The sequence below is a fragment of the Rhizomucor pusillus genome (genome assembly GCF_041956525.1).
Source record: "Rhizomucor pusillus strain CBS 183.67 unplaced genomic scaffold VTP01scaffold_7, whole genome shotgun sequence".
Classification (NCBI taxonomy): domain Eukaryota; kingdom Fungi; phylum Mucoromycota; class Mucoromycetes; order Mucorales; family Lichtheimiaceae; genus Rhizomucor; species Rhizomucor pusillus.
The window spans coordinates 1,060,826-1,077,931 of NW_027192149.1; the positions used below are offsets into that span (position 1 = coordinate 1,060,826).

At 47.4% G+C, this 17,106-nt stretch overlaps 7 protein-coding genes across 7 annotated transcripts; 4 read left to right on the top strand and 3 right to left on the bottom strand.

Moving 5' to 3' along the window:
• Positions 1 to 1,811: 1,811 nt before the first annotated feature.
• VTP01DRAFT_9901 (uncharacterized protein) lies at positions 1,812 to 2,606 on the bottom strand (the record flags this gene model as incomplete). The annotated part of the gene is made up of 1 exon (XM_069389177.1): positions 1,812 to 2,606. One exon carries the CDS (start codon positions 2,604 to 2,606, stop codon positions 1,812 to 1,814), a length of 795 nt encoding a protein of 264 aa, XP_069240319.1.
• A 684-nt stretch (positions 2,607 to 3,290) lies between these two features.
• VTP01DRAFT_9902 (uncharacterized protein) lies at positions 3,291 to 4,725 on the top strand (the record flags this gene model as incomplete). The annotated part of the gene is made up of 4 exons (XM_069389178.1): positions 3,291 to 3,360; positions 3,476 to 3,524; positions 3,695 to 3,933; positions 4,007 to 4,725. 4 exons carry the CDS (start codon positions 3,291 to 3,293, stop codon positions 4,723 to 4,725), a joined length of 1,077 nt encoding a protein of 358 aa, XP_069240320.1.
• Positions 4,726 to 5,426: 701 nt separating this feature from the next.
• Positions 5,427 to 8,879, top strand: VTP01DRAFT_9903 (uncharacterized protein; the record flags this gene model as incomplete). Its single annotated transcript, XM_069389179.1, has 9 exons — positions 5,427 to 5,663; positions 5,722 to 5,892; positions 5,960 to 6,066; positions 6,123 to 7,062; positions 7,151 to 7,230; positions 7,284 to 7,365; positions 7,426 to 7,474; positions 7,543 to 7,718; positions 7,782 to 8,879. 9 exons carry the CDS (start codon positions 5,427 to 5,429, stop codon positions 8,877 to 8,879), a joined length of 2,940 nt encoding a protein of 979 aa, XP_069240321.1.
• A 904-nt stretch (positions 8,880 to 9,783) lies between these two features.
• On the top strand, positions 9,784 to 10,776 carry VTP01DRAFT_9904 (uncharacterized protein; the record flags this gene model as incomplete). Its single annotated transcript, XM_069389180.1, has 1 exon — positions 9,784 to 10,776. The coding sequence occupies one exon, from the start codon at positions 9,784 to 9,786 to the stop codon at positions 10,774 to 10,776; it is 993 nt and encodes a 330-aa protein (XP_069240322.1).
• Positions 10,777 to 11,238: 462 nt separating this feature from the next.
• VTP01DRAFT_9905 (uncharacterized protein) lies at positions 11,239 to 13,589 on the bottom strand (the record flags this gene model as incomplete). Its single annotated transcript, XM_069389181.1, has 2 exons — positions 11,239 to 13,302; positions 13,374 to 13,589. The coding sequence occupies 2 exons, from the start codon at positions 13,587 to 13,589 to the stop codon at positions 11,239 to 11,241; spliced, it is 2,280 nt and encodes a 759-aa protein (XP_069240323.1).
• Positions 13,590 to 14,655: 1,066 nt separating this feature from the next.
• Positions 14,656 to 15,987, top strand: VTP01DRAFT_9906 (uncharacterized protein; the record flags this gene model as incomplete). Its single annotated transcript, XM_069389182.1, has 3 exons — positions 14,656 to 14,979; positions 15,036 to 15,324; positions 15,377 to 15,987. The coding sequence occupies 3 exons, from the start codon at positions 14,656 to 14,658 to the stop codon at positions 15,985 to 15,987; spliced, it is 1,224 nt and encodes a 407-aa protein (XP_069240324.1).
• A 39-nt stretch (positions 15,988 to 16,026) lies between these two features.
• On the bottom strand, positions 16,027 to 16,878 carry VTP01DRAFT_9907 (uncharacterized protein; the record flags this gene model as incomplete). The annotated part of the gene is made up of 4 exons (XM_069389183.1): positions 16,027 to 16,148; positions 16,224 to 16,430; positions 16,484 to 16,613; positions 16,681 to 16,878. 4 exons carry the CDS (start codon positions 16,876 to 16,878, stop codon positions 16,027 to 16,029), a joined length of 657 nt encoding a protein of 218 aa, XP_069240325.1.
• Between the last annotated feature and the right edge of the window lie 228 nt (positions 16,879 to 17,106).

Sequence of the window (17,106 nt, forward strand, 5' to 3'; positions counted from 1 at the left end):
TTCGCCGGCGTACCAAAGGGAATGTTGGAGCAGTCGTCGTTCTTTGCTCTTATCACCTTCCTTTGCCGGCGTACCACAAGTGAATGTTGGAGCAGTCGCCGCTTCTTTGCTCTTATCATCCTTCTTTGCCGCCGGTGCACCAAACGAAATTGTGGGAGTTGTGGTCGGTTCTTTCTTATCATCTTTCTTTGTGGTAGACGCACCAAACGCAAAAGCAGGCGTAGTAGTCGTTCCGGTAGCGCTGGTTGTTGTCTCGGTAGTTTTTGATCCAAATAAGAATGCAGGCGCAGACTTCGTTGCTTCAGCGCTGCTGCTTGATGTCTCCGTCGTCTTGGTAGTATCCTCTGTTGCTTTGGATCCAAATGCAAATGCCATTGCAGGTTTAGCCGTGCTACTGCTATTAGTTACTGTTTCTGTTGTCTTTGAACCAAATGTGAATGCGGACATAGGTTTAGTGGTATCAGAACTGCTGCTAGGCGTCTCGGATGGTTTCACTCCAAACGAAAATAGAGGAGTGGGAGTGGACGTCGTTGAAGTACTAGCTGTTTTACCGCTGTCTGCTTCTTTTGGAGTGCCAAATGAAAACGTTGGCGCAGATTTGCTTGTAGCAGATTCCTTGCTTGTTTCTGATCCAGCGGGAGTAGCAGTGGTTCCGAAAGTAATAGCAAGCGGTTTCTTGCCTGCTTCATCCGAAAATTTGCCAGCACCTTCCATACCAGAGGTAGCAGCAGTTGAAGATGTGTCTGTTTTGGCAGGTGATCCAAAAGTAAATGACGGAGTCAATGAAGGCTGGCTGCTTGCAGTTGCTGCTGCCTGAGCTCCAAAAGCACTGGGAGAATTGCTGGCTGCAGGTGCTTGAGATCCAAATGCAAAAGCTTGCGGTTGCTGAGGCGCCACAGATGCTTGCGAAGCGCTTGGCTGAGCTGCTCCAAATCCAAATGCTGGAGTTGACGTTGAGGTTGCGGTTGAGGTATTCACAGGACCAAAAGCTGAAGGCGCAGACCGCTGGCCCTGAGGTGCGCCAAAGCCGAAACTTCCGCCACTGCTTGATGAACTTCCAAATCCTCCAAATCCACCAGTTGAAGAAGGAGCTGTTCCAAAGGCGCTTGATTGTATCGATGATGGTGAGCCAAACGACGAAAATCCACTTTGGCTTGCACCGAATCCTGTGTTGGACTGAAACGCGCTTACATCCGACGCAGCGCGTCTAAACGGTGTCTCGGTGGTTGGCGACGCGGAAGGTACGATGTCCGAATTAGCTCGATTAAGAGTTGGAGTGCTCTGTGGAAAGTTGAAATTTCCAGAAACAGGTGATCCAGTAGTAGCCCCACCACCAAAGGTCAATTGCTGTTGCTGAGGAGCAGTCGATCCGAAAGCCAATCCGGTCCCTGAAGGCGACTGCGGTTGAGAGGCCGGTGCACTGAAGTTAAAAGAGGTTTGTGGCGATCCAGCAGCTTGAGGAGGGTTAAATCCAGACGAAACGGGACTTGACGGCGTAGGTGCATTGAAAGTGAAGGGCGTGTTGCTGGAAGCGTTGCCACCAAATTGGAACACAAAGTTTGGCACATTTCCATCGCCACCTCTCTTTGAGCGTATAGGCTTTTTACTGTATTCAAACAATCTTAGACTTGACGCGTACAGCTAATTGTTGCTAAATCATACCTCATGGTGCACGCTGATTAAAAAGAGCAAGTGTGCAGGAAAAACGAGCAAAAAGACCCGTCTTTTTTTTCTGACCTTCAAAATCCCCTCCCACCCTTCACTGGGCAATCAAAAGCACCCAAAGTATTCTCAAAGGTGATATTTATTTACTAATCGCAAAGCCATTCTCGAGCCCTTCTCATCTTCTTTTCTTGTTTAGCTTGTTTAAATCGTTCGATATCCTTTTTGGTCAACCGTCGCTTCTGGCCAGCCATGCCGCTTTGCTTTTCACGATTTCGTTCTTCCATGTACGCGTCCACATCAAAGTAATACTGCATTTGTCGCTTGGCACGGTTTTCAATCGAAAGTCGTTCTGGATTAAATCGATCAACCTCGTTTGCCGTCTGGAACTTGCCTGTTCTCGTGTTAAAGTATGCTTGAAAAACATAAGGCTCGCCATTGGCTCCAAATTGATATGGATACTGGCTGGTATGGGCATACACCGATGCTTGCCTTGGAGACGTCTCTGACGTTTGGCTTTCTGCGGGTGACGCCGCTGCCGCTGCTGCCGCTGATGTCTGTGGAGATCCACCTTCTGCTGAAGTAGTTGTTGAGGCGGTCGCTTTCTTCTCGTAGGGATTGTCCCAAGTGGTTTCATAAGTCACCATATTCCACCAGTAGTAAGCCTGGGAAGCTTCATCCCAAGCAGTAGTCCACGCATTTTCTGCAGTTGCTGCCGTTGCCTGACCATTATCTTGCGCAGACGACGGCTCTACCTCTTGATCCTCACCAGTCTTGTTGCTTTCAGCTTCAGACTGGTGAGATCGATCAGCTTCTGACGAAGTGGGTTCATTATCTTGTTTCCCCGAACCTGAACGGGCAATCCCTTGATCTTTTGCATTATATTCTACATTTTCGTCTCGTTCTTGTTCTTTCGGCGTTGGACTTGAAGCCTTGGTGCTCATTGGAGGAAATGTGTATGTATGCGCAATGGAAACGAAGAGTGAAAAAGAGGAACGTTTCTCCGACAATTCTTGTAGGCGGAATTGTCTTAGCACTCAAAAGAATTGCGAGGGAACGACCTGTTAACGATCGAATCACATTCAATGATACTATTATGAAACTCAAGATCCATTATAGAAAATAGAATGCACAAATGTCCATGGATACTTTAGTTTATTCGCTATTTGCATCTATATTTCGATTTCACAGGCGCAACTTTCAATTCAAAAGCCTGTAATCCAGATCTAGTGCCACTAGATAGTGTGTATCCTATTTCACTGACTACTCCGTCTGGAAAGTAAGAAACTTTAGCTAGATGCATTCACATGATTTAAATCTATGGTTTAAATCTACGAGCACATGTGAGCAAAACCAAATATTGAGGTTGAGATGCCTGATTAAAGCGATTGATATGCAGATTATCCGTCTGATCAATTGTTGAATGCGGTGCAATAAGCTTCTCGATGTAAAGACCGCAGAGCTGATGAGGTCCCATTCCATACAAATGTAGCGCGGGACCTGCTTTGAGATCCACGATATGATGCAATATTTTTTCCTGACCGACAATTTTGAAAAACAGCATTTAAAAAGGTGACGCGCTAGGGACGCCATCCAGTTTTCGTATCTTTTCTCTCTCTTTATTTACTATGGGTCTTCTCGATATTGTTCCCGCTGGCGTCGTTACTGGCGACAACTTGCGCAAGCTCTTTAACTATGGTACGTTGACGACGTGGTATACGCTGGAAGCATCATCGGTTTGCCAGCCAGCCACCACCACCATCATCGAAATTTTTCGAGTAAATGAAAAAACTGAACATTGCCGACCATGTAGCCCGCGAGCACAAGTTCGCTATTCCTGCCATCAACTGCACTTCCACGAGGTACTGTATATACATCTGTCTACCTATATGGGCATAAGCGGGAAAGCACACATTTGCGAGGAGGGAAATTGCGGGAGATTAACGGGAATGCGACACATCTGAGTGACTATCAGTTGCCCATCAAACAAATCACGCGGAATTTCAAGTAACTGATCTCTGTTATCTCTCAGCACCATCAACGCTGCACTTGAAGCCGCACGCGACATCAAGTCCCCCATCATTATCCAGTTCTCCAACGGAGGCTCTGCCTACTTCGCCGGTAAGGGCTTGAGCAACAAGAACCAGGAGGCCTCCATCATTGGTGCCGTCGCTGGTGCTCAATATGTCCGCTCCGTCGCCAAGGCTTACGGCATCCCTGTTGTCGTCCACTCTGACCACTGCGCCAAGAAGCTCCTCCCCTGGTTCGATGGTAAATAAGTACAGCTGGACGAAGTGGTTACTTGGAAAAAAACGCTAAGCGGTTTTTTACTGTTTGAAAATAGGCATGATCGCCGCCGATGAAGCTTACTTCAAGGCCAACGGCGAGCCCCTCTTCTCCTCCCACATGTTGGACTTGTCCGAAGAACCCAAGGAAGAAAACATTGAAATCTGCTTGCAGTACCTCAAGCGCATGGCTCCCATGGGCTGCTTGCTCGAGATGGAAATCGGTATCACCGGTGGTGAAGAAGATGGTGTCAACAATGAAAACGTCGACAACGCTGCTTTGTACACTCAGCCTGAGGATATCTGGGACATTTACAAGGCTTTCAGCGAGGTCACTGATCTCTTCTCTATCGCCGCTGCTTTCGGCAACGTCCACGGTGTCTACGCCCCTGGCAACGTCCGCTTGCACCCCGAACTTTTGGGCAAGCACCAAGCCTACGTCAAGGAGCAGCTTGGCACCGAGCATGACAAGCCCGTCTTCTTCGTCTTCCACGGTGGCTCCGGCTCCACCGAGGAGGAAATCGCCACCGCTGTCAGCAACGGCGTTGTCAAGATGAACGTCGACACTGACACCCAGTGGGCTTACTGGATCGGTTTGCGCGACTACTACGAGAGCAAGAAGGCTTACTTGCAAACTCAGGTCGGTAACCCCGAAGGTGAGGGCAAGCCCAACAAGAAGTTCTACGACCCTCGTGTCTTCATCCGTGAGTCCGAAAAGACCATGATCGCCCGTGTCCAACAAGCCTGCAAGGACCTGGGCAATGTTGATATCTTGTAAATAGACCTATCATAAGTATTTTTTCCCTTGTAAGGTGCTAGAGCATCCTCTATCAAAAGCAAATAATGTAGAATTGAAAATACAAATATAATGTATTTGTTTGTTGACGATTTTGCGCGAAACTTACAAATGAAACAAATGTAATATTCTCAAGATAGCAGCAGTCGCCATCTCACTATCTCGTACATTGCACACAAATATCAATGAAGATCAGTACACAGTCCACGGGTGTAGCCATCCACTTCGTTGTCTTCGCGGCAATAGATTTAACACCATCAAAAATACTGAAGTGGAGGCCATGATTAAGTTATGATCCTGACGATGTTAACTGGGACGTAGACCACAGTCCACAAACTTTACAAGTTAGACCGTACAAAAACTGGCTTCTACGGCAACCACAATTCCGTAGCACACACCAATATCGGGATTTGCTGCAATAATAACTGCGTGTCTAGTTAATGTAGAGGAGACCCGAGAATATGGTTTACAGCACAAAAGCATGCTTTTCAAATCGAAAACTACCAACCAATAAAATCTAGAAGAAATCCAGGACGTCCTTCCGCAAGTGTGCCCTTCCCGGGCCGAGACGGGCATGCCAGGGCGATGCTCTTTTTCCTTTTATATTATTTTTCTTGCCAAAACGACAAGTGGTCAGCATAGAGAGATAAGACAAAGATAGAGCGACTAGCGATAAAGCCAAAATGAGCCGCCGTCCCATTGCGCCGTTTCAGTCCTCGACATCGACAGATCTACTCAGGTCTTTCTCGAAACACGACGACCTCTTGTTGCCAGGTCAACTTCAGGCGGCGGCGGCACCACCACCGCCCAAAAGGGTCCCCCCTCGGCGACTGTCGCTCCCAGATCTCAAAGACCTGAGAGAGGAATGGGCTCGCAGGGAGGCACTCCAAAAGAACGAGCTACCACCAGGAAAGCTACAGGTATGTGCCTTGATGATAAGGGCAAGACGAATCCAGCACGCTTATATCGTAATTATAGGTTGATTTGCTGAATATCAGGACCGACATTAAAGTCAAGCGGCCCGTCATTCGTCTGCGTATGGGTCCGCAGCGATATTTTTCGTCGAGATCCAAAGATCAGCATGGAAATTGGAACGAAGGATTTTTGTTTACCATCTCATACCACAATCAACTTTTCGACACTATAGAGGTAAACACTTACTTCCATGCCACCCATACCTGAATATTGCCTGACTTGATATATTTTGAGATAACAGCTTGACTTGTTTGATAAACGGAACGGCTGGCGTTCAAAGACGAGACATATCGGTAAAGCCAAGTTGCGATTATCGGTTTTGAATGGTCGTCAAGATGTATTCTTAACGTAAGAAAAATGGGAGGATTGTATTAAGCAAGCATGATTTTGATATACGAAATCAGGTTTTTGCCCATGTATGAATATCACACACGTCGTTACTTGCCAGCACACATACAGTTACCACACAATTTCCTAAAGACACACATACCACGTTTCCGAACACAGGAGCATGTCCAGTATCAACAGCAGCATCCCAGCCACCGCAAGCATTCCATGACACCACTCATAGGTTCCATTCAAGTTCGCATCCGTTACACATACCAGAATCCACCCGACGCTGAATTCCATCATCTATTGTCACCTATCTACAACGAAGCAGATAACCTTAGTTTTGTTAGCAGTCACCTTGACCGGGCCACTTTATCGTCGTCATACAGCAGTAGAAGCAAGAAAAGCGCAGGCAGTGTCCGAACAACGAGCAGTCGCCGATCCGTGTTTACACAGGGCACCATCATGACTAACGGGACGTACAGTCTTGATGAAGATAGTAGCAATGATGATGACAACGATGAGAATACACGTTCTAGCGACAACGACAATCACAGTGAACATAGGAAATCGGCAGAAGAGCATGGTTTTCACGATGCCGTGGAACCGAAGCTCGTGTATCTTGATGATATGAAACATGTTTCAACAGACGGCGAGACGCCTAAATCAGGCAACACGGTGTGCAGCCAGTCATCGATCGACCTCGTGTTTAAAGAGCATCTTCAAAATAAATTGGCCCGACGCACGGAAAGCACACGCAGAATGGATGTTGGCGGTGGAGGAGGATTTGGTTTCTCGCGCTCTGATGCTGAGAATCGTCTCCGCCGAAAGCAATCGCAATCCAGCATCAAGAGTCACAACTTTGGCGATAAGAACTTTGCATTCCGTTGGATCAATGAATCATTCGAGGAGGTGGCGTTAGCGCATCCTAGTCTGGATCGAATGATTGGTTTCGTCGTCAGTCCGCAAACTCGCATCTTGGTTCGCGCCGTTGTCAAGATATTTACCGGTTTTGTAGGTTTTACTTTTTGATAGCCACAAAAAGGAGAAGGAAGAATGAGAGACTACTAGATGCTGACACAGTTATCTCCAATCTTCGAAGGGACAAGGATTCAGAATAACTGGACTGAAACTTCTATCATTGCTGTGGTTGCTGCAGAGCTTTTATGTGGATATACCAAGGTAATTTGAATTAGTGACAGGAAAGCGCAGATTTCAAACCCACATGATATTAGACCTCCTCCTTCTGAGAAAGTCACAGACTTAAGATTCCTCGACAAGGCAAACTACTTTCTAGGTCACGCTATCATTGCCTATGTAAGTTGGAAATGATAATGCTATCAAGAGAACTTGGCAGAATACTCAACGACGATCCAGGGCTGGAGAGGACTCTCCTATCTCGGAGACTATGCCAAATATTTGAAAGGTATGAATAACTTTGCAAGCTGCCACTTTCTTTCTCCTCTTGGAAAAATTTTGTTAAGAATTTTCTAGATGTGATGAAAACAAGGTCCAACAAGGAAGCCATTGTGCGTTATCTCAAGATACCTCAGGAAGACCTTCTTGGATACGAGTATGGCCTGCGCAAAGGTGCAGTGTTCCAACCGAGCTACTTTGTTGCTATTGACCGTGGCTACGAAGCTATCGTGCTCGGTATTCGTGGCACCTGGGTAAGTCCGAGTAACTGTATCATGCCTTACATTTTTCTCTGACAAATTTAATATATGCTATAGAGTCTGTATGACTGCATTACAGATCTTGTATGCGAATACCGGCCGTGGAAAGGAGGATTAGTACATTCAGGCATGCTTGCGTCTGCACAGTGGTTTTTTACCCGCATTATACCACAAATCTACCACTATGTCCACGAGCAGGCCGACTCTGAAGTGCGTCCGATCAAGTCCTTTATTATCACCGGCCACTCTCTAGGTGCAGGCACGGCTGCGCTGCTGACGATGATGGTTGTGGACCATTTGGAGGAACTTCGACGCTTATCCGGTAACCCTGATTTCCAAGTTCACTGCTACAGCTATGCACCCGTGGCGTCGGTATCTTTGGATTTGAGTGAAAAATATGCCGAGTATATTGACAGCTTTGTATGCCACGACGACCTCGTGGCGAGGTTATCATATGGCACTGCAAGCTGCGCAAAGGAGCTGATTATGGACGCAATGATTGCTGTCGACGGTATGGGCGGTACAAGCAAAATCAATGCAGACAGCAAAGCTCGAAAGGCATGTTTCGATATCATTGAGGCGCGGCGCCGAGAGATCTTCAGTTCCAAAGAACCACGATACCCGTTGCTGTATATCCCTGGCAATGTATACCAGTTCCGCCGCCCCGATCCGAAAACAGGTGGTGCTCAAACCTGCGGCAACCGTCCAAGAGCGTCAACGTCTGCTGCTGCAACTGAACCCACTCTAAAGTCAACAACTGCAACTGATCCTGAGGGTGAGTTGCCAGCAACCAGCACGTCCGAGCCATCGTTGCTGCGACGTGCTACATCCCAGTCTACTCTCGGAGCAACAAATGCAGCAGGAGACGCCGAAGATGAAGTAGAGCTCAGTGCATTCACTTTGCACAAGAGTTCGCCATCTATCTCGGAGGAATTATTCATTTCAAAGACTTGTCTTGAAGACCACATGCTAGTAACATATCTCCAAGCTTTCCAAGCTGTGCGCCAGGACTGCATGCGGGAACTGTCACAAAGACACAAGGATTCGATGAACAGCGACACATCCGATACCGAATCTTTCGCAACCGTCCCGAGTATCCAAGTCCAAGATCCAGAAGGCAAAGTTGAGCCTGCAACCGCTTGTCTCTCGGCATAACCCTTTTATCTTTTTTCATTTTCCGTTTTTGATCGTTGCACTCAATAAATGTTGGCCTTTGAACAGAAAGAAGAGATACTGAAAGATCGAATGATGAGGAGAGGAATCTTGCGGATTCTTGATTTCTGACTGTATCGAGTAACTGTACGTTAATGAAATGCCTATCCAGTCATATGGTTGTTTATCGTTAAAACAGTGATCCAAGTCCTTTCTTAGCAAAGTATTAATCACATTCAATGTTTCCATCTTTTGCATCCTTGAACTATTCCAGCACGTAGTAGGAACTAGTAAACTATGTACAGATAGTTGACTTGTATGCTATGCAGCGAGCTAAACCTGATCACATGGATAATCTTTTTCCTTACAAAAGATAAATTCCTACATAGAAAATGCGGGCTCCTTTGTCGCAGTACAGAGAACTGATCACATTTACAATTACCATCTTTCACGTTGTTGCTATAATATTTGAGCTCCCTCCCTTTGTGACACATCAATGTCGCGTCAAGGATAAGGACACTGCGCAGAAGCAGGAAGCGATCTGGTAGAAATTCGAGCCGCGCTCGAGGTCGAGTTCCCTTCGCAGCATGAGCGGGCCAGAAAAGAGCGGTTAGGAGGTGCGGGATTCAGGGAGACAACTTGCTTTCAACAGCATCACGAGCAACAAGAACACGCAGCAGAAAAACAAGAACCGATATTAGTTACTGTTCTCTCTCTTCCTTTCCCCTCCTCTTATTCCTTTCGTTACCTTTCTCTCTTTTTTCTTTTTACGTTTTCCCTTTAAAACTATTGGCTCACTCCGTTTCTAATATCTCAAACATTCATTTTACAACGTATTCGCATTCAGCTTGTCACATTAAAAAGAAGTAGTAGTATTATCTCATAGGAAAATATAAGTGTGTGCAAAATGACCCAATCTGCTGTCGATTTGCCCGATACCCGTTCAGCGATATCAACACGGACAGCTATGGAAAGCACTTTCAGCAGCACCGAGCCCGTTTCCACGACAGCGTCGTCGATCTCTGGTGTGCCCGACTTTACCGAGTTCAAACTCGATCCTTTCCATCTGACTGCAGATTCAGGAACTCCAGCTCCTCATCGCCTTCAGGAAGCCCGTCGGTCGCTCTCGTTACACTTGGAGCCATGCCCCGACACTGCATTTGCAAAGTCGCTGAAAACGTTCCAGGAACAGTCCTTTACGCTGTATGGACCGAACCAAGCTCACAACTCGCTGCCGCACATTGCAGTGCTCGGTCGAGTGCACATTGAGCGTGGGCCGGATAACTTGCTGGAAAAGTGGCATGCCTACGACGAGTTTGTCAGCGTTGTTGAGCAAGAGCTGAAAGATGCACATTTGTTACCGCCGCCCACGTTTTGCGGCTACGAAATCATCCAGCGACCGTCGCGAGGGCTTGCGATGCGGTTCCGCGTCGAGCCTGCCTACGCAGCACTTGTCCGTCGCATCGAGCAGCGCGTCGCTGATAAGTGCACGGCGTTTGATATTCGGCCCATGGACCGGATGCATCTTGGATACAATGTACTGCGTCCCATGTCGAAGGAAACACTCAAGCGGATAAAGGACCTTGCACATGATACTATCAAGATCGAAATCGGAGGAGCTTGGCGACTTGTCCTTTACGAAGTCATGCTCGAGAGTCGCGTCGTCGGCGTCCAGCAGCAAGTATCTGTCATCAACACTTGGCCCGTACGTCCTCCGTCCGCTCAGCCTTCTTCCGCATCATCCTTTTTCCTGCCAATGTCCTTGCGTGTAAAGCTCGCCGTCTTGTCCTCTTGGATTCGATGGAACGGCCCGAATACGGTGGACCCAAACAAACGCATCAAAGAGACTGGTGAAAATGAAGGCAGTAGCAAAAACAAGAATATACTCTCTCCTTACTAGTCATCTGGTGCTGGCATTCATACAGGTCTCCTCTCACACTCTAGTTTCCTGCTCCTCCATCCCTCCTTACTTGATGCCTTTTTCCCTTTTTCTGTTTGTTTCGGTCACAATATTTATATCTAGCTGCCCCACTCCTTTTTATCCTTTACATACTTAGTTAATGTTTACTACTCACGCAATATAGTCTTGTTGATCTATCTATTGCTTGCAACAGTCAGGTGATCAAGCCAGCTAATTATGTGTTTTTACCATACATTGAATGGTTCCATTGCATTCATTTTAGTAATAAACATTTAATGAGGACAACGATGATGATAGTACCAATAATAATAAAAAATGTAGCATGGAACATTGGGGCGCGCGTGACAAAACAAGGCAAGGTTCTGTTTTCGTTCATCAAAGAGAAGAACAACAAAGGAAGAGATGCATTACTTGATTATATTACAGTGCGACGGAAGGTTTTCAAGTTCGACCAGTTCGTCCAATGGAAGCGGATCGGTTCAACCAGGAACCTAGCTTTGCAGATAAGCCGTGTCGCTGCCGCTGCTGGTGTTGCTGCTCCGAGACTGAAGAGGATGAGCGCTGATGCTGCCTCCTGGGCGACGTTTCCTCGGCAGCGTGCTGATTTTTGTACCTTACAGATGAGAATGGCGAGTGTACAGCGGGCTGCGGCGGTGAAATGGAAGGATCTTGTTGATAGTTATCGGGAAGACTCTCCTTTTGCGCTTCCGGAGGCAGAGGTGGGAGAGGTCGGTCAAATACGCTGGAAGGTGTCGTCACTTGCGTTGTAGGTGACGCCGATGTCCTCGTCGAACTGTTGCGTCGCAGCAACGCGTTAGATAGCTTGTGGAACAGCGTACGTTTCGGTTCAGTTGCTGGTGTGTTGCTGCTATTTGTGCTTGAATCTGGGGGCGTTGGGAGGGAAGCAAGTACTTCGGCAACTGCGACTGGAGTTGATGGTTGCGGAGGAGGAGGTACTGGTGCATGTTGGCTACGTACTGTTCCAGCTGGAGACGGCGCTTTGGACACCTGTTCATCTGTTGCTCTGTTGGGCAGGGTTTCCTGCGCAGTCAATGCATGCTGCGAAGTCGACGAACGCAACCATCGTTGTATGCGAGACATGTAATCACCCGAACCGATAGCTGCTGACGGCTGCGAGGCGAAACCTGGAACGCTTGCATCCGCTAACAGCTGATAATCTGGTCTGTTCGGCAAAGAAGATGGATGTACGCAGACGTCGCCTTGTGGTGCATCGTTTGCTCGTTTCGGGCCCAAGGATGAATGTATATTCTGCTGATCTCCATTATCTTGAAGGGACGCTTGGCTGCTTCGCGCAGACGAGCTTGCCCCAAGCCCTCCGTTGAGTGAAAAGTTAGATTCCACGGATGCCTTGCGAGAAAGGACGGGTTTCATACCAGACTGTGCCTCCAGCTCCATGAGTCTTTCCCTTGTAAGATGATAGAGCGAAATGAGTGGATGATATGCATCGGGCACAGACTGTGGATCGTCGTAGGGCACCATTGCCCTTTCTTCTTGAGACATGGGTGGAGGGCTAGGTGGTTTGCCAGCTTGCAAATGTGCTAACGGATACGCTGCTGATTTGTAGACGTCTGACTGGATGATGAGTTCCAACCGTCGGCGAATATCGTTCACAGTACCGAGATCAAAACCCTTTGTCATTTCATCCAGCACAGCACCGTCGAGTGGCATTGTCAGAGGTTTACGAGGCGGCAAAAAGTTCTTGACAAGCGCAGTGTTGTTGTCTGGATTCAGCCACGGATGTCGAATAACGTCGGCTAATATCATTCTTTTCGAAGGATCAGTGACAAAAATCTTCCGTAACAGGTCCAGACAGGATTCGCTGAGATGCGCTGGATAGGCAACTTGGCCCCGTTTGATCTTTTCATGCAGACCGGGCATTGTAGAGTCGTCGAATGGTACAGAGCCAGTGACCATGACATAGATAACGACACCCAAACTCCAGACATCGATTTCAGGACCCTTATAAGGCGATGCTCGCAAAAGCTCTGGAGCGGCAAAGTAGAGGGAACCGCAGTATGTTGTGAGGAGCTTCTCGGGGCCAAACAAGTTGGATAAGCCGAAATCGATGAGTTTGACGTTTCGGCCAGCCTTGTCAATGAGAATATTTTCGATTTTGAGGTCTCTGTGTACGATCGAGTTGCGATGGAGATAGTCAAGTGCACTGACAATTTGGCGTGTGAAATGCCGTGCTCGACGTTCGGACAAACGTTGCCGTTTGACAATGTAGTGTAGCAGCTGACCACCATTGACATATTCCATTAGTATGTAGAAATATTGGTTCGAGACCTGCATGTCCTTGAGGCTGACAATGTGTGGATGGCGGAGGAGCATCATGATATGTGCTTCTCTTATGGTTCTCATTTCGCGATTCTTTTCGCGAGCTTGCTCTTTTGCTATCTGGCGTGGAGTCTTGTTTTTGTCTGGTGCTGAGGAGGTCAATCCATACAGTTGAAAGTTTGCTCTGGGAACTATCTTGACGGCAACCTTGACATATATATAAACAGAGCCAAATTTAGTGCAACGAGTTTCTATACAAGAATAGAAAAGCATAAAACCTTTTCGCCAGTAACGCTGTGGACACCCAGTTTGACTTTGCCCATGCTTCCCTTGCCGAGATTCTGCTGCAAAACATAGTTGCCGATAGTTTTGGGATTAGGAGATCCTGCATAGTCGCGATTGGTTGCCTGCTTGCAGTGGACTGGGCTGCTCGGTATGTAATGGTCGTCTTTAGGCGGGGTAGGAGGAGCTTCGTCGAGGAAAGCCGCAACCATGTTTGGGCAGGACGGCGCTGGAAGAGCAAAGCGAGAGCAAGACGGCGAGGAGCAAGCAGAGTGCGTGGTTATTTTATGGTCTGATATGGAAGCTGGCGAATGTGGGACAGGTCTCTTTTTGCGTTCGCTTTTTGAAAATGGTAGACACATTCTGTACATCAAATTGGCAATCATTGGATTTGCAACAAACAACGCAAAGAAGCTGACAAACAAACGGTCTCGACCCCACTAGTTTATATGGTTTGACATTTGACACAATCAGCTCGGTGAATTTTCTACGGCCTCTCTCTGGGTTTGCCACCCAGGTCCAGTAGCAACATCTACTAGAAGCAATTGCGCTCGCCTCGGTCTTTTAGAAGAAAGGTATAAACTTGCATGTGGGTCGGTCGGTCCGACCTCCTGCTACCACGAGGGACCTTGCTGACTCGTGGTTGCCACCGTCTCCGCCTGTCCGCCCGCGCCCTTTAAAAAGCAGCAGCAGCAGTAGCACCACCACTGTCAGCAACCGGTGCCCGCTGTACAACGCACAGACGTTGCTGCCAGTAGAAGCAACAGTCCACCATCCATCCAAATCGCAAACACACACGTCAAGATCTGTACCATAATTCAATGTTACACTGCTGAACCTAGCAGTAGAGCAACACAGTGGCAATAGCTGCAACCATCACTGTGGTTGTTTGTCGATCATTGTAGAAAATCTTGTTTGTGGCGATGCGTTGATCCTGCCGTTCCATAATAGGAAAATCTGAAACATCTCACGGAGAAATCCTGACTCACTCGCATTTTCAAAGATTGCACTGCAGATACAGCCACCTACACCCAGGAAAGCCTACGCGTATAAACTCCTTCATACTTCATCGCTTGCAAGCATGATCCAGATAACTACTTTGAAGTCTACATTTACATCCTCAATGAGTTCCTGTGTTAAATAGTAAACTCCATTACGTCTAACCATGCAGACCTTTCCTGTGCTACCTGATCGCATTAATAAGCTACGCAAATAAATAGTTGCACTGCAGTTGCTGCTGCGGTCTGATCTACCGTCTCTCTCTTTCTTCGCTTCCAAATGACTAAAGGATCATTCGGCAAAGGTCTTCGCTCCGAGTTCTTACTGGAGCCTCAGTATGTGCCTCTGAATCATGGCTCCTATGGTGTTGTGCCGCGGTCTATCAAGGCATTGCAACGCGAGATCCAAGATAAGGAGGAGCAGCATCCTGATCGCTTCCACCGTCTCGAGGTTACCAAGGAATTGCGTAAAGCCCGGGAACTCTTGGCCAAGGTTATAAACTGTCGCGATCCTGCTGATATCGCGTTCCAGCGAAACGCTACATTTGCGATCAACACCGTACTCAAATCCTTTCCGTTTGAAAAGGGAGACAAAGTCCTCGTTGTAAGTACAGCAATGGCATAGTAAATCACAGCTGGTTTTCACACGCGCAACCTTAGTTTTCAATCGCGTATCCATCTGTTCCCCGTTGCTTGAGATATCTGCAAGATATCGGTCGCATCCAACTCGTAGAGATCGAAATCACGTATCCTTTGAACGACAGTTATATCCTTGATCTGCTGCGCGCGACAATTGAGCGCGAAGAGCAATCTCAACAGGGTCGTATCAGACTCGCTGTCATGGATGCCATTGCTGCTACACCCGGTGTACGCTTCCCGTTTGAAGCTGCAGTCAAGCTTGTGCAGCAGCATGGAATCCTGGCCATGGTGGACGGCGCTCACGCGCTAGGTTCGTCGTGAGAAACAAAGCAGAGTAAATTTATCTAATCGTTTTTTCCCAGGCCACATTCCGCTTAATATGGAAGAATTGGACCCAGATTTCTTCTTGTCCAATTTGCACAAGTGGTATTACACGCCGCGTGGTGCCAGTTTCCTCTATGTGCCCAAGCGTAACCAGAAGTACGTTCTTCCGCTGGTTCTCAATTACGACTACAAACACCCCGATGAGCCCGGATTCTCTTTTGAAGACGCATTCGCGTACCCTGGCGTCGAAGACCTTTCGTCATATCTCTGCGTAGGCGCCGTCATTGATTACCGCAAGTCTTTGGGCGGCGAAGATGCTATCATGAAATATTGCCATGACCTCGCTCTGCAGGGTGGCGAACTCGTTGCAAGGATCCTCGGCACCCGCGTGTTGGAAAACGATGACAAGACTTTGACTGCTTGCATGGTCAACATCGAGCTGCCTTTGAAAGAGAGCAAATTGAGCACGCAAGATACCATCCAAACGATAATTGAGAAGCTAATCCATGAACACAATACAATGGCCAGTCCATTCTACCATGGTGGCAAGTACTGGGCACGTCTATCAGCACAGATCTACAATGATCTCAGCGATTTTGAACACGGCGCTCATGCTCTCCAAAAAATATGCAAGGAGCTAGAGAAATAGGCAAACGTGTAATACATTTATACAGCATGAATAAACGACCTAGTCGATAAGTCTCTTTCGCTTGAAGAAGCGGCGCAGGTAAAGGATCTGCCATGTACCCAGCGTGACAAGGGTAAACAGCGACAGTAAACTGAACCATTTGACACGTTCGTTCGTGGATTCTGTTTTCAATACATTAGACATCTTGTTGTATTTGCAAACATTCCACATCTTTCTTTTCATCAAACTTTCCGTACCATTGGTATCTCGCATCCGTGCCTCCCGTCGCTTCAAATATTGCATCTCGTTCACAATTTCCTTGACAACAGTCTCCAACTTCCGTAACTCGGTTTCCAGAGGACCAAGTTTCTCATTCTTTGCAATAGTCTTCATATCAACGGCCTCGGCACCAACGCTCAGATCGAGTTCAATAGTGCGCTTGAAATCAGGGGATTCATGGAAACCTATGCAAAATTTAGATTTATCACCAGTTTAAAAAAAGAATCACTCGTCTTACCTTCAGGAAGAGTGTTTGTAAAGCATATGCTTATCTCACCATCTTGGCGAGTATTGAACCCGTTGCGAATTTCGCCCGAAATGCCATTTTTCTTCGTATACACGTTTGGAACTTCGGCGTCATCCCGAATCTGTTGCAAGTTCTCTCAAGTTAGAGCTTTTTTTTTGTTTTAACTTGTGTCATCTTTAGCATCTTGCCTCCAAATCGACACGTTGGTTGTAGCCGGGACCGACATTGACGGTGGCAAAGACCAGAGTGTCTTTTGTCACGTACTGAGAAAGGCACCGCTTCGTGCTCTCGACATTGGCGGGTGTGGCCGCTGTCAGATCAAACTTGACAGCTGAAGCCACTGAAATGAGCACTGCAGCAAGCAACAAATAGTACGCACGCCGCATACGGGGAAGAGGGTAAGGTACCAAACAGCGCGCGTTCAAGTCGTGCTTTCTGTGAGACCAGCACCCGGGGACTAACTGAGATTCAAAGATTGAGCTCAGATTCAAAAACTATTCAAAATAAAACATGGCTTCATGCTTACCATATCCAAGCCCTACCCATTTGACGGGGATGGATATTCAGCTTTAATTGCCTTGATGGTCTGATGAAGGACTTCGGATGCCGTTCAT